Raw genomic sequence first — 16,262 nt, 5'->3', positions numbered from 1 at the left:
AATGTCTTAAACACTTTAAAATCTTTTTCCTGTTATATAAATGCTATTTACTTATATTTATTTACTCTGCATATAATATATATATATATATATGTAATTATTTTACAGATCTATTCTTAATTGTTCTCTTTTTACGTCTTGTATAATTGCTTTGGCAATGCTGTGCAGGTCATGTTAATAAAGGTAATTTGAATAATTGAGAGAGAGAGAGAGAGAGAGAGAGAGAGAAAGAGAGAAAGAGAGAGAGAGAGAGAGAGAGAGAGGCGCGCTTTAGATACTCCGCTTCAGAGCAGACGCGCATCTTCATGCAGTCAGAACAACGACGAGTTAGCGAAGTATTTTCATAACATTTTTGAACTTTTTATTATACCACACTGACATGGATTACATAATCACGAACAGCAGCTTAAAACGACACGGATGATATGCGGATAAAATCATGGAGTTTCTGGAAATGACATTTTGAAGTCGGTATATTTTGCTAGGTGTTCCCTGGTAGCTAGTGGATTTGGACAGCATCTTTGGATTTTTTTTTCGCTGAACGATTTCAATCCTGTGAGCTGATGGAGTATTTTAAATCATCGATAGTTTATTTGAGGCTGGTTTAATTCAAGTTTGTCGGCGAGTTTTAAAAAACTGGAATCGCGTCTCGCCGGTATGGTGCGCCTGCTCAATTGCCTGGTTCTGGGGTATTTGACATGGAATCTGCGAATATCTGAAGCCCGTGGAGAGTACTGTCACGGCTGGCTGGACAGCAGTGGGAATTACCATGAGGGTTTTCAGTGTCCGGAGGATTTCGACACGGCGGACGCGACGGTGTGCTGCGGGAGCTGCTCGCTGCGCTACTGCTGCGCGGCGCCGGACGCGCGCCTCGATCAGGGAACGTGCACGAATGACAGAGAAGTGGAGAACAACACGCAATATGCTGCCCGTAAGACTCCGAGTTAGGAACTATTAAATACATAGACACACTTTACAATAAGATGTCATTAGTTAATGAATTTACCAACATTAACTACAGTTAAAGTCATAATTATTAGCCCTCCTGTGATTTTTCTTTTTCAATAATTTCTAAATTATGTTAAACAGAGCGTTTCACACTATATCCTATACTTTTTTTCCGGAGAAAGTCTAAAAAATTCGATTGTCTGCAGAACAAACCAGTGTTACCCTTACTTGCCCATTTAAGCTAATTAAGCTAGTTAAATTATGACAAAAAAAAGTTTTTTTTATTATTATTATAAGTAATTGCTAACAATTTATATGGGCTAAATTTAAATAAACAAATTAAATTTAGTAATGTTAAACTCAATTTGTTAGTTTCAGCCCATATAAATTTTTTGCAACCACTTACATTAAAAAAATGAAGTAAATCGATGATTTTTTTTCCAGTCTGTATGCTTATGATTCAAAGAACTGACTAAAGTATCTCCTGAAAAATGTTATTCCTGCAAAGTAGTGAAAGATAATTTGTCCATCACTGCAAACTGTTGTAAAGGGTTTGCAAAGAAAAAAAATAATAGAAGAGAGAATAGTACATGTGGAATTATGTTGAGATGGGTTTTTAGTTATGAAAGAAAAAAAAAGAATGTCTTTGAATATACGTTTGTCACTGAACAATTCTAATGTACCTTGATGAATATATGATAATAAAATAAACAGTTTTATGACAAGCTGCTGTAATGACGTCTAGTTGAATAAATTATTTTCAGTTATATGAACCTGACACACCTACCTGGTTTTACTCAATGCATCTCACATCTCAAAATATCAATATAGAATTTGTCATTTCTACAAGTTGCCAGATATTCTTCCTTTCCTTATCAGAAATGTAACATGTATTGTCAGTTTATATTTTACCACAGAACTTTGAAATTTACTGGTGAATTAAAAAACAAAACAAATACAAAACTAAAACCAACTGATAATAACTGAGAGCATTTAAAGACTGACACATAGTAAACCCTGAGATAATTAATTAAACTAATTAAAACGTAATTTTGACAACAGTCACACTTAATACACCGTAAAAAGCGAGGCGTTAATTACATTAGTGCATTATTGCATTATTATGCATTATTACATTTGAACAAAAACTTTGTCAGAATTTGCTAGTATATGAATGTTCGCATTATATATATATATATATATATATATATATATATATATATATATATATATATATAAATATATATATATATATATTTATATATATATATAATGCGAACATTCATATACTAGCAAATTCTGACAAAGTTTTTGTTCAAATGTAATAATGCATAATAATGCAATAATGCATATATATATATATATAGTGCTCAGCATAATTGAGTACACCCCATTTTGAAAATTAATATTTTTATCAATTTCTCAATGAATATAAGCAATGTATTTTGGTTCATTAAGCAAATGAGATTCATTAAACAGATTTATTGAAATATTATTTTAGTCACCAAATATATTTAGAAATGGAAAGATAATACAATCAAACTTAAAAATTACAGCCTACAAAATTGAAACAAAATTTTTCCTCTTCTTAATATTTGTATTGAATATTTTTCTATAACATAAAAATGTGTGTATTAAAATAAAAATGAGTGTATTAATTTTGGACGGTTATCGTAGGTTATTTTGTTACATATGTTCCAGATTTTGCTTCAGTAGTGATTAATCTGATGTATATGCAATAATTTAATATTGTATAGCTTCCGATTAAAATATGTACACACACACACACACACACACATATAAATATATATATATATATATGTGTGTGTGTGTGTGTGTGTGTGTGTATACACAGTTGAAGTCAGAATTATTAGCCCCCCTAAATTATTTTTTTTCCCCCCCCAATTTCTGTTTAACAGAGAGAATATTATTACATAATATTTGACTAGATATTTTTAATACACTTAAACTTACTAGCTTAACTAGGTTAATTAGGTTAACAAGGCAGGTTAGGGATATTAGTATTATTATTGTATAAAAATGGTTTGTTTTGTTGATTATCATAAAAAAAAAGCTTAAAGTGGCTAATGATTTTTACCTTAAAATTCTTTAAAAAAAAATTTAAACAGCTTTTTTTCTACTTAAAATAAAACAAATAAGGCTTTCTTTAGAAGAAAAAACATTATCATTTGGAAAACATAAAAAAAAAAGAAAAAAATAATCAAAGGGGGGCTAATAATTCTAACTTCACCTGTACACACACGCACGCACGCACGCACACACGCACGCACGCACGTCAATACTCAAAGTAAAGAATCAAAAGTGTTTTTCAATATTGTCCTAGAACTAGAATAGGTGTTGTTCAGTAGTTTTAGGACAACTTTTATGAAAGGTGATGATCCTATTTTTATTTCCAAAGTTTGTGATGTTGTGATTCTCATCATGGCTGCTTGATGTGCTTCATAGCTAATAATAACAACACATTAATAAAAACTTTCAAAATCCCAATTAATGAAACAAATACTTCAGCAAGAGGTTCTCTTGAAAACCTTTGCACATGCTAATGCACTGACTTCTGTTGTTCGCAGAGCCAATCTACGTGCCCTTCCTGATGGTGGGATCCATCTTTGTGGCGTTTGTGGTGGTGGGTTCTCTGGTGGCAGTGTACTGCTGCACCTGTCTGCGACCCAAACAGCAAACCCAGCAGCCAATCCGCTTCTCTCTGCGCAGCCAAGGAGAAACCATCCCCATGATCCTCACCACAGCTCCACCCAGCCTGCGAACGCCATCCCGCCAGTCCAGCACCGCCACCACCAGCTCCAGCTCTGCGGGTGGAGGGAGCTCGCTCCGCCGCTTCTCCCTGGGCCGCAGTGAAACGATGGGTCAATGTTCACAACATCATCAACACCAACAGCAGCAGCTCATGGCGGTTTCATCTTCATCAGCATCCACACCCACACAGCCTCTGTTACCTCCGCCTCCTCCGCCATACACCACTAACTCTCTGCAGCATGCACACACTCACAGAGAGCTGCAGCTCCACCATCAGACCCTGCAGAGCTCCGGCTTTCTCCTACCGCAGCAGTTCTTCTTTCCTATCCCACAGGAGCCCTTCTCCACCAACAAGAGCTTTGCAGACTTCAGTCAGAGCTGACCTGTGACCTCGGGACGCACCAAAACACTAGCACAAGGGGAACAACGGAAAGTTGTGATATGTTGCCAAGCACGGTGACCCATATTTAGACCTGGGACTTGAACTTATGACCTTCTGATCTCAAGTCCAACTCTCTAACCATTTGGATAAGCACATGCGTCCTTCGGATGCACCAGACACCAAATACTAGCCTTGCCTTGCTCAAGTTGTGGTATTGAGAGTGGTAGGAGTGCTTCCACAAACTAGGACTCAAACCTGCAACCTTCTGTTCACAAGTGCAACTCTCTAACCATTTGGGACTTGCAAGCTACAGATGCACTGGACACCAAACGCAAGAACAATGGGAAAAAGTGAACGTCATGACATGTTGCCAAGTACGGTGACCCATACTTGGAATTTGAGCTCTGCATTCAACCCATCCAAGTGCACACACAAGGTGAACACACACCTGGAACAGCTGGGGAATTGGTGCCTTCCTCAAGTTGTGGTATTGAAAGTGGTGAGAGTGCTGGTTATTCACTCCCACCACTTGGGACTCGAACCTGTGACCTGTTCACAGGGCAACACTCCAACCATTCGGCACTTGCAAACACCAAATACTAGCACAAAGGGGAAAAGTCATGACATATTTCCCATGGTGACCCATACTCGGAATTTTCACTCAATCCATCCAAGGGTGCACACACAACAGTGAACATACACAGTGTGCAGGCATTGATGTGGCACCTCAGGAGCAGTTGGGGGATTGGTGTCTTGCTCAAGCCATGGTTTCGAGGGTGGTGATAATGCTGGTTTTTCACTTCCACCACTTGGGAGTCAAACCTGTTACCTTCTGTTCACAAGTGCAACTCTCCAACCATTCGGCACTGGCAACCTCCAGATGCACCACACACCAAACACAAGCACAAAGGGGAAAAGTCATGACATATTTCTCATGGTGACCCATACTCGGAATTTGCATTCAACCCATCCAAGGGTGCACACACAACAGTGAACATACACAGAGCAGTGTGGAGGCATTGATGTGGCACCTTGGGAGCAGTTGGGGGATTGGTGTCTTGCCCAAGCCATGGTTTCGAGGGTGGTGAGAGTGCTGGTTTTTCACTTCCACCACTCGAAACTCAAACCTGTGACCTTCTGTTCACAAGTGCAACTCTCTAACTATTCGGCAACTTCCAGATGCACCAGACACCAAACACTAGCACAAAGGGGAAAAGTCATGACATATTTCCCATGGTGACCCATACTTGGAATTTGCATTCAACCCATCCAAGGGTGCACACACAGCAGTGAACATACACAGAGCAGTGGACAGGTATTGGTGTGGTGCCCCAGGAGCAGTTGGGGGATTGGTGTCTTGCTCAAGTTGTGGTATTTTGAGCGTGGTGAGAGTGCTGGTTATTCCTCCCACCACTTGGGAACCTGCGACCAACTGTTCACAAGTGCAACTTGCTAACCATTCAACACTTGCAACCTACTGATGCACCGGACACCAAACACTAGCACAATTGGGAAAAGTGAAAGTGAAAGTCATGATATATTTCACATGGTGACCCATACTCAGAACTTGTGATCTTCATTTAACCCATCCAAGGGAGCACACAGAGCATTGAACACACACACACACACACAACTGGAGCAGTGGGCAGGCATTGTTGGGAAGCTCGTGGAGCAGTTGGGGGCTCGGTGCCTTGCTCAAGCTGTGGTACTGAGGGTGGTGAGACTACTGGTTATTCACTCCCATCACCTGAGACTCGATCCTGTGACCTTCTGATCCCAAGGGCAACTCTCTAAACATTGGTCAATTGCGACCTTCAGATGCACCGAACACCAAACACTCGCACAATGAGATAAAGTGAAAGTTGTGACGTATTACCAAGTACATTGACCCATACTTGGAATTTGTGCTCTGCATTTAGCTAAACCAAGTGCACCCACATAGCAGTGAATGCACATACACACTGAACACACAGCTGGAGCAGTGGACTGGCATTGGTGCTGATGCCCGGGAAGCAGTTGGGGGATCGGTGCCTTGCTCAAGGTTTGGTATTGAGGGTGGTGAGAGTGCTGGTTATTCACTCCCATCATCTGGGACTCGAACCTGCAACCTTCTGATCACAAGTGCAACTCTAACCATTTGGCATCTGCAACATCCAGATGCACTGGACAACAAATGCTAGAACAATGGGGAAGAAATGAAAGTCATGACATGTTGCCAAGTACAGTGACCCATACTCGGGCCTGTGACTCACACTTACAACCTTCCGGTCACAAGTGCAACTCTCCTAACCATTAGGCCACTACTGGCCCAATGGTGTTGTTGAAGACTCTCAAATGCATCTTTCAGCCTGATTGGCACTTGCGAGGGTATAGCTGGAGATTTCCAGAGGTCTGGACTGGAGTCAATGACTTGCAACTTGACTTGGACTCGAGTCACAAAATTGATCAAACAAGACTCGGATTGGATTCGAAACTTGATGACAGACTTGCAGTCAGGTTACTTGACATGAAAAACAATGAATTGGTCTCAACCCTGCTTGAAATAAGCAGTCAGTTGACTTGCTTGAGTCTCACAAACATTGTCTTGACTTGATTTAGACTTGAGGTTAAGACTCAGGGCTTACACTTGATTTGGTCCCACCTCTGGAGATTACCGGGCAATGAATCTGACAGATGTTCACGTGCTGGATCCAGCTAAGCAGAAGTAACATATTTTTACATCTACTGCTTATATGATCTGGTTATATGAGGAAAGTATTGAGAAAGCAGCTGAAGCTCCTCCGAACATTCAGCCTCTGACAATCCAAGTCCTATTTTTAGGGGTTGTGAATGGAAAGGGACAGATTAAATGTGTCATCAACTGCCTTTTTTGGGTTTTGTACTGTTCTCTGGGGTCCATTTATAATATTATGAAGACATTCACAATAAATAATTTTGATGTAATAGTCTATTTTTTGGTCTCATCGCACTACCACTGTCTAGTTTCTTGTCTAAATTTGTAATAAAAAAATAATAATTTAACAAATAAAGAGGTATTTTCTAGACAAGTAAAACAAAATGTTGTTTCCAAAAAAAAAAAAAAAAATCAGAATTAAGCCTTTTTTATGGTAAAATAATAAATGTATTTGTCTTAATCCACTTGCAGAGTTTGGTTGTTTAAAGGTGAAACTCAATGTGAATATATTTCTGGAAACAAAAAATATGTGGTGTACACTTGTGGCATGTATGTTTGACAGTCCTTCATAGATGGACGCTTATGTGATTTTGGTTAAAAACTCAAAAATAAAACAAGTGCTTATCAAAGGATTTATATTATACCAAACAATATTGCAAGAAACGTTTTTCTTATTTAGGGTTTTTGTCTTTTTTAGTCCAAAGATCTAAAAATGCTTAAAGTAAACAAATTCCAGACAAGTAAAAATAAAAAATAAAATACAGGGCGATTCAAAAAGAATACCACAACTTTCAGGTTGATGTCACTTGAGTGTGTCATATTAAAGGGAGGGGGGTCATATTGAACATCTATGAACTTGTTTTCTACTGAAAAAAAGACTTTAAATACTCTTCACATTGAATTATTACCCAAGGTTCAATAATGTTTCTTTTATTAAATACAGATTTTCAAAGTTGTGGTATTCTTTTTGAATCACTCTGTATATTGTTTTGTTTTCATAAGTACAAATTAAATGTTTTTCTTTTTCTTAAAACGAGCAAAACAGTCTGCTAATGGGGCAAGCAAGATAATCTTATTGCAAGCCAAACACAAAATTACTATTATTACAGCCCACTTAATCTAGAAAATGCTTCTTGATTTAAGAATTATCAGATATTTGAAACAAGTCAAAAGCTTTAAACAATAGCGGTCACATGATGAAAATAGTTACTCCCACTGTGTGGTGTGACATTGCTGTTAACTTTCAAGTGAACAAAAAAAGAAAACAAAATGACTCACTCAGTCTAATCTTCAAGAAGTTGGCTCACAGTTACCTTCTCTGTCATGTTTGCTGGCAGACTTAAGATTGCTTTGCTTCTGTCTCCCGCTTTCCTGATCCATTCGCGCAGTTCCATCTTCTGGGGATCTTTTCTGATCAGGCTCATCATCAGATTTACTCATTGTTTAAAATAAATTATTATTTAGGTATAGGTCACTATGCCATTATTTATTTTCGCTGCTCACAGCACGCAAAACAATCACCGACCAATGAGCGTGATTATAAACGTAAGAAAGCTGATTTTTTTGTTGATTGTTGGGGGCCAATAGTTAAACGTGACTTTTACTTTTATGTAAATGACTACCGTCATCTGTGTGCGCACACAATCCACACAGCCTTCGCACACACATACATACACACACATACAGGTATTCACCATGCACAAGTTAATATCCAATCAATTAAAATAAATACCGGAGAGCAAAATGCGAATATCTGACATTTTCCAAAACAGGATCCAGTTCAAATTAAGGACGGGTTGACTGTTTTAAGCTAATAAACCATGAACCATAATTATAAAAATTAAGTCAACTTAACAGTTACTTTAAGTAACTTCATCTTGTCATTTTAAGGCAATAGGCTTACTCACTTTTTTTTAAAAAGTAACATACAGTAGCTTTTTACAGTGTGATTTGTATGAATATATACAATTAAATTTGCATGAAAACAAGACATTTAAAAGGACGTGTGCCCCAAAACCCAACTAGTTGAGCGATGAGCAAATCATACTAACACAAAAAATGCTATTATGAATGAAGTCATAAGTCAAGAAGATGCTGTGCTTACCTGGATATTATTGGAAGTGAGAGGGGAAATAATTGATTCAGCAGTCTACACGCTTACAGTGGGCGATTCATTCGTTTGTTAAAGGAAGGATCAGAAAAGACTGGTGTATGAGACTCGTGAGAATGGGCAGACAATACATCAGGGGTGCGTGCAAAATAAGGCCAGTTTATTAAGCACAAAGGCAGCCTGCTACACGCTGGTGAGCACTACAACCCTCTGGCTGGGGATGGGACCTTTGGGCAAAGCAGAGTACAGGTAAGCCCTGAGAACATAAAACACTTCACGCAAGAGGTGCCACAGCAATAATTGCAAATAGAAATGATCTAAGTTATGGCGTGGCCCGTCCGCCGGGGGCTTGACAAACCGCGCTGGGCATTTGTCTTGCGCTGGGCATTTGTCTAACGCTGAGCAATTAGCGCAGATTAGCTTCGTGCTAAGGAGGGGTTTGGGAACAAATGAATCGCTGAACGATTCATATGGGAGTCGCTGGGATAATTGGGTAAAAATAAATGCATATTATAAGACCATGAAAGTGTTTTTTGGCCTTGCATGCATATCAGTATGTTGTTGGAGACCCATATAACCGAAATATGACCCTTTTTCATGTATAATATGGACTCTTTAGGTTTTCTCAAAGAAATCTCCAGAATTGTGTAGTTTCAGCTCATTTTAAATATAGTTTGAACAAGCAGTAAAAAAATATTTTTTGGAGTGAATTGAGATTGCACAAATTCCTAAATCACACAGATCTGTGTTCGCTTCATGCTCTGTACCTGCTGCAGTGTGAATTAGTAGGCGGAGCTAAGCAGGTAATGATGCAGAAGGAGGAGTTTAGCCACGCTATAACATAAAATGACACATTTATCAATATTTGGCCTCAATATCGGCTGTTTTTAGACTTAACAGAAGGTTTTGAGATGTGAAACCTGCAAGATGTTTTTACAGTGTAGCCAACTCTTATATGTCAAAGGATCTAGGGAAATATGATTTCTCAGTTCACGACCCCTTTAAAGAACCAAAATTGCGACAAATGTTTAAAACAGACACTAACAGCAATACCCTTCTGTTTTGAGCATTTGCAAAGCTCATTCGTCAATGTTGTATAATTTGTAGCAATCTGAAAGCCATCATGGGCTCAGTTTCAGACTGCACACGCAGTTTTATTATGTAATAGAAGCCGTTTTCACAAATGATCTGGTGAATCTAAATGTACAAACCAGAATTGGATTTTGTGTCTAAACAGCTTTCGATTCAGTATGAGTCTCTAACCAACAGTTAAATTAAACTATTTGCCTTCTACATGTGCTTTGTTTGGTCATCATTCTGAAAAACATCAGATTTAAAAGGTCTTGATGTAGAATTCAGTAAGCCTTGTTTCCAGTGGCCATTCTGTAAACTGCAGCATACAGTTAAAAACTCTTATTATTTAAAGGGGTGGTCATGTTTTAAACAATTTAAGCAATATAATCTGCCAATGGGGTACCTTACATCAAAAGGAGAGACAAGATTATTTTGCTTACGCCATTGGCAGATTATTATTCACTTAATTTTGACCATTTCTGAGTACAAGACATGTTTTGCTCGTCTAGAAAATGCTTCTTGGTTTAAGAATTTTAAGATATTTGGACTAGAAACAAGACAAAATAAGCTAAGTAATGAAAGCATTGTTTGCAGTGTACTACAGAATGGATATAAGCACTAATTTCACATGTCATATATGGAAGAAAGGATCTCATTGGTAAAAATTTAAAGCAGCCTTTTGATTTTTCTGCCAATGATTTAATAACGTAATATAAATGGTGAACAGGATTTCAGTGACAACCAACAGGAGAGTAAATTAGTTTTTTATTTTTTTAAACATCTATACTATTTATATTTATTTTTGTTTGCATCATAACACGCTTTTCACAAATTGGCGATAAACAGTGATTAGAACATTTAACCATTTAATCTTTTAAAACCATTATTTATTTTTTATATTGGTATTTAACAAGACCAGTTTAATAGCATATTAAACAGAAATAATAATTAAAATAATAAAAAAATTAAAGTTAATGGGACATTCTTCCAGAAACGTATTTTATCTAAAATAAAAACATAAATATAGTCAATAAATAAAAAATATTTCATCCCCAAAATTTCCAAAATGGACTGAAGGTTGATTTCTGTGAGTTGTTCTGGAATATGTTGTTCGTTTGGTTCTCAGATTTTTGTTCTTTATTAAAAACACTACTCTGTACAAACTCTGTTATTGTCCTTGTCCTCAGCCCAATTAAACCTACAGCTTTAATAGTTTTGTTATGCTAAAACTGTTATTAAGGAAAAACTTCAGAAATAGCAAGTTTAAGTTGTTATTATTCACATCAATTGATTAAAAACATCAAATGAAAAATAAATTCTACAAATAAATGTATTATGCAAATAAATTTACAATTGTTGCCACGTTTCTGTCTCATTTGCATTTAATTTAATATAAATGTGTGCAATACACCTTTAAGGCTATGATGACTCAAAGGAAGTGACGTCATTTGATGGAGGAGAAGCTGACAGTGATCAAGGATGAGTTCTATCACTGAATTTAATATGATTTTATGCTTGTTTTTTTTGTTTGACTTTAAAGGAGGACAAGCTTAAAGGTCAGACCCTGTCACATTTCTTTTTATAAGTGAAAACAGAGGAAAACGTACAGACTATACCCTCAAAATAAAATAAATTACATTTATGAATTAAAAACAAACATATCCTCTGATAAAAGAAAAGAAACATGTATGCATTTTTCTAGAAATTATGTCATCACTTACATAGGAGCTTTAGAACATTTAGAAGACTGACATTCCAGAGTTCTGTCTCCAAAGATGGAAGACTGAATTTAAACCCTGGACTGATTCTTTCTTCATAGCAGTGGATACATTTACACCAAGTGTGGCCAAGATAAATAAGAGGCAGTTATTAAAATATAGAACAAATAACAACTCTGTCACTGACCGAGAGAACGGCGAGAACGATAAATCAAAACTGCAGGATGTCATTTATTTGATGAATCTCCGCCTTTTCCTGTTTAGACTGATATCGCATCCTGTTTAACACCGCATACGATGACCGGCACAGAAAAATACTCAATGGTTTATAATAGCATAACAATATAATTTACAAGTCTAGGGGTTGGTAAGATTATTAAAATATTTTAATTTAAAAAAAGAATGCTTTGGTAACAGTTTATAATAAACACATATATGAATCATTTATTAAGCATTAGCAAATAGTGAATTCATTATCTGTTAAGCATTAACTGTACATTAATAAACATTAGTAAGCAGGTGCAAATGCTGTATTCTTGACTTAAAAGCATTATTATAATGTGCCTAATAATTGTACTTTCATACTTTAAAGTTTCATTTTCTTAAATTACCAAATTATTGCATTGTTTACAAACCATTTGTATTTAATGACAGTTGTTGGGGTTCATTAAGGCCATTCAGAATCAATTAAAAATTGGTTAATAAACAATTCAAACCAACATTTATATATCTAATTATTCAAGAATATAGTAGTTAATTTGTGTGTTAATAAATGCTTTATTACCTCAGCTTCATTCAGTTTGGTGACCTAATCTAAGGTGAGGACTAATAATGCTTTATAAATCCCTTATAATAAGAATTAAAGGCTCAGTTTTATTCTAAACAGGAAGAAAGAACATAAATGACTTATTTCTATTCATTTAAAGATACACAAATGAAACTGTAACAAATGAAAACTAAATCTTAGCGTTCTTATCGAAAATAAAATTACTGTGCGGTTTAAACATTTTGACACTCCTTTTATTCAGCAATGTTTAAGCTTAAATGTCATTTTATTTTTTAGATAAGATTGCAAAGATTATTGTTCATTAGATACTAAGCCTTTAACTGTCATTTATAAGGGATTTATAAAGCATTAACGGTCCTCACTTTAGATTAGCTCATAAAAGTGAATCAAGCTGAGTTAATAAAGCATTTATTAACACACATAATAACCATTACTATATAATTTGTAAATAATGCAATGCTTAATTTAGTGATGAAAAATCAATCAGTCGTAAAAGTGCAATGATTAAGCACATTATAAATGTGAATATATAGATAAAGCCAGAATTATTAGCCCCCCTTTGAATTATTATTATTATTATTATTATTTTTTTTTATATTTCCCAAATAATGTTTAACAGAGCAAAGAATTTTTCACAGTATGTCTGATAATATTTTTTCTTCTGGAGAAAGATTTTAATTTTTTAAACACCATTTTAAGTTCAAAATTATTAGCCCCTTAAGCAATTTTTTGATAGTCTACAGAACAAACCATCTTTCATTCTTTATACAATAACTTCTAATTAACATTACCTGCCTAGTTAAGCTAATTAACCTAGTTAAGGCCTTAAATGTTACAATAAGCTGAATAAAAGTGTCTTGAAAAATATCAAGTAAAATATTATTTACTGCCATCATAGCAAAGATCAAATAAATCAGTTACTAGAAATGAGTTATTAAAATATTATGATAAGAAATGTGCAGAAATCTTCTCTCCGTTAAACAGAAATTGGGGGGAAAAAATAAACAGGAGGGCTGATAATTCAGAGGGGCTAATAATTCTGACTTTAACTATAAGTCAAGAGTACAGCATTTGTAGCTGCAGTTTTAAACTGCTTAATAACCTCTATTAATGTAGAGTTAATGCCTAACAGATAATGAAATAATGTGTTGCTACTGCTTAATTATTCTGTACATAAAAATATACTGAAATATACTGAAATATACTGAAATAGTAGAATTTTCTATTCTATTCTATACTATTCTACTATACTTTTCTACTAGAATTTTCCATAAATTCCCTAAATTTTTTTTCCCTAAATTTTTTTTCCATAAATTTTCCATAAATATATTAAGCAAAATGAGCTCCAAATCAGCATATTAGATTAACCTCTGAATGATCACGTGACACCAAAGATTTATCATTGAAAGAATTTTAAAATCCAGAAAAAATGTTATGCTTAAAAAAATATATAAAATATTATATTGAGTTGAATTATTAGCAGAAATATATATATATATATATATATATATATATATATATATATATATATATATATATAAAATGAGTTATTAAAATATTATGATAAGAAATGTGCAGAAATCTTCTCTCCGTTAAACAGAAATTGGGGGGAAAAAATAAACAGGAGGGCTGATAATTCAGAGGGGCTAATAATTCTGACTTCAACTGTAAGTCAATATATATATATATATATATATATATATATATATATATATATATATATATATATATATATATATATATATATATATATATATATATATAAAAAAGTATGTATATACATACATACTTTTTTTTATAACTTTTTTCCCCCAGAGATTGGTTGCAACTGGATGGGCATCTGCTGCGTAACACTTTTTTTAAAAAATTATTATTATTATTTTTTTATATTTCCTAAATGATGCTTAACAGAACAAGGGAATTTTAACAGTATGTCTGATAATATTTTTTCTACTGGAGAAAGTCTTATTTGTTTTATTTTGGCTAGAATAAAAGCGGTTATTAATTTTTTAAAAGCAATTTTAAGTTATTAGCCCCCTTAAGCTGTATTTATTTTTCAACAAACCATTGTTATACAATGACTAGCCTAATTACCCTAATTAACCTAGTTAAGCTTTAAAGTGTCACTTTAAGCTGAAAACTAGTATCTAGAAAACTGTCTAGTAAAAAATGATGTGCTGTCATCGTGGCGAAGATAAAAGTCATCAGTTATGAGAAATGGGTTAACGCACCATGTTTTTAAGCTGTATTTTTAATCAAATAACTGCAGCCTGTAGTTGGAGTGTCTGTTTATATATTTAGGCAGTATATACAGTATTGTGAAAATGCAGAAGTTTGCAAAGCACTCTGGGTGTTCATGGGAACTGCAGAGCCAAAGCCGTGCTTCATCATTAAACTGAATAAACAGATTTTGCTGCTGTAAACAAGACATTAAGCTCAATTTGAACAAGGACATGACATCTAACACACGGCATTTCACAGTTTACTCTGTTTCCAAGACACAATCAGAGGTTTGCGCATGCAGGGAAGTGTTTGCTAAAGTATCCTTTAATGCTGGTGCAAAAATGCATTAGTCTAGACAGGAAATCAGCGCATGGAAGTTTAGGATATGGAAACAAAACAGAATATTGCCAAATAACTGTGAATCTCTGATGGAGAATTATTTGATCTGGGCTTTTTGAATAAGCCATAACACACACAGTTCCAAGATTAGTGACTCTCTCTCTCTCTCTCTCTTTCTATCTCGCTTTCTGGTAACACTTTATTTTGATGGTCCATTTGAGTATTAGTAGACTGTCTGCTTAATATCTGTTGATGCTGCTCCTTCAACAGACATTTAACTGACTATAAGAAACTTTGCAAGTACATGTCAACACTAACCCTAACTCCAACATAACACTCTACTTATAATCTAATGAGGATTAGTTGGCATGTAGATGCAATGTAACTTAAATTCAACAGACAGACCATCAAAATAAAGTGTGACTCGTTTTCTTTCTACAAACAGCCCCTGCAAAGACACCGCTTGAAAATTAGCAGATTTTAAGGTTTTTAAGGTGTTTTAAGGTGTTTAAGGTTTTTGATTCTGTAAACTACTAATGACATTTTTAAACATTTATTTTAAAATAGGAAGAAATGGCAGATGTAAAATAGTAATATCTTAGTTTAAGTAACAAGTGATGTAATATTAAGGTATTGGTAACACTTTACAATAAGGTTCATTACACTGTAATCCCGAATAAGTTGACAAAACTCAAAAAATTTGAGGTAATCAGTTACGTCAAATTTTTTAAGTTATGAAATTATCTATTTTAAGTAACCAGAAACATTAAGTTTTGAGTTTGTTGTACTCATGCAAGACACTTCACTCAACTTAAAATACCCAAGTTACTCAGCTTATACGTTTTAATTGCAATTAACTTAATTGTTTTAATTTTTCCAAACTTTAAATACTTAGTCACCCAGCTCATACATTTTAATACCAATTAACTTAATTGCTTTAATTTCTTTCAACTTTAAATACTTAAATCACCCAGCTCATACATTTTGATAGCATTTAAAATTAACTTCTCCATCGTCAGTTTCACAAATAAAATTAGCCATTATTTTAATCTTTAAACCCCATAAATCTGTCAAAATAAATCTGTAATTTAAAACACACAGACAATACCATTTTAGACATTTATTGTTAAAGAAAAAATGTCCAACAGTACTTTCAAATTTGTCTCCTATGCAATTACAAATGTCTTAAAACGATAAAAACTATTAGACATAAAGAGATTGAAAATGAACACTAT

At 34.8% G+C, this 16,262-nt stretch overlaps 1 protein-coding gene across 1 annotated transcript; it reads left to right on the top strand.

The window, feature by feature from the left end:
* The first annotated feature begins 288 nt into the window (after positions 1-288).
* Positions 289-7,052, top strand: shisa3 (shisa family member 3). The gene is made up of 2 exons (NM_001080662.2): positions 289-931; positions 3,537-7,052. Exons 1-2 carry the CDS (start codon positions 658-660, stop codon positions 4,100-4,102), a joined length of 840 nt encoding a protein of 279 aa, NP_001074131.2. The 5' UTR covers positions 289-657; the 3' UTR covers positions 4,103-7,052.
* Positions 7,053-16,262: the final 9,210 nt, after the last annotated feature.

Source organism: Danio rerio, chromosome 14 (assembly GCF_049306965.1).
Source record: "Danio rerio strain Tuebingen ecotype United States chromosome 14, GRCz12tu, whole genome shotgun sequence".
In the NCBI taxonomy this organism is placed as follows: Eukaryota; Metazoa; Chordata; class Actinopteri; order Cypriniformes; family Danionidae; genus Danio; species Danio rerio.
Note: the sequence above shows the minus strand (reverse complement) of the source record. Positions and strands in the feature narration are given on the sequence as shown.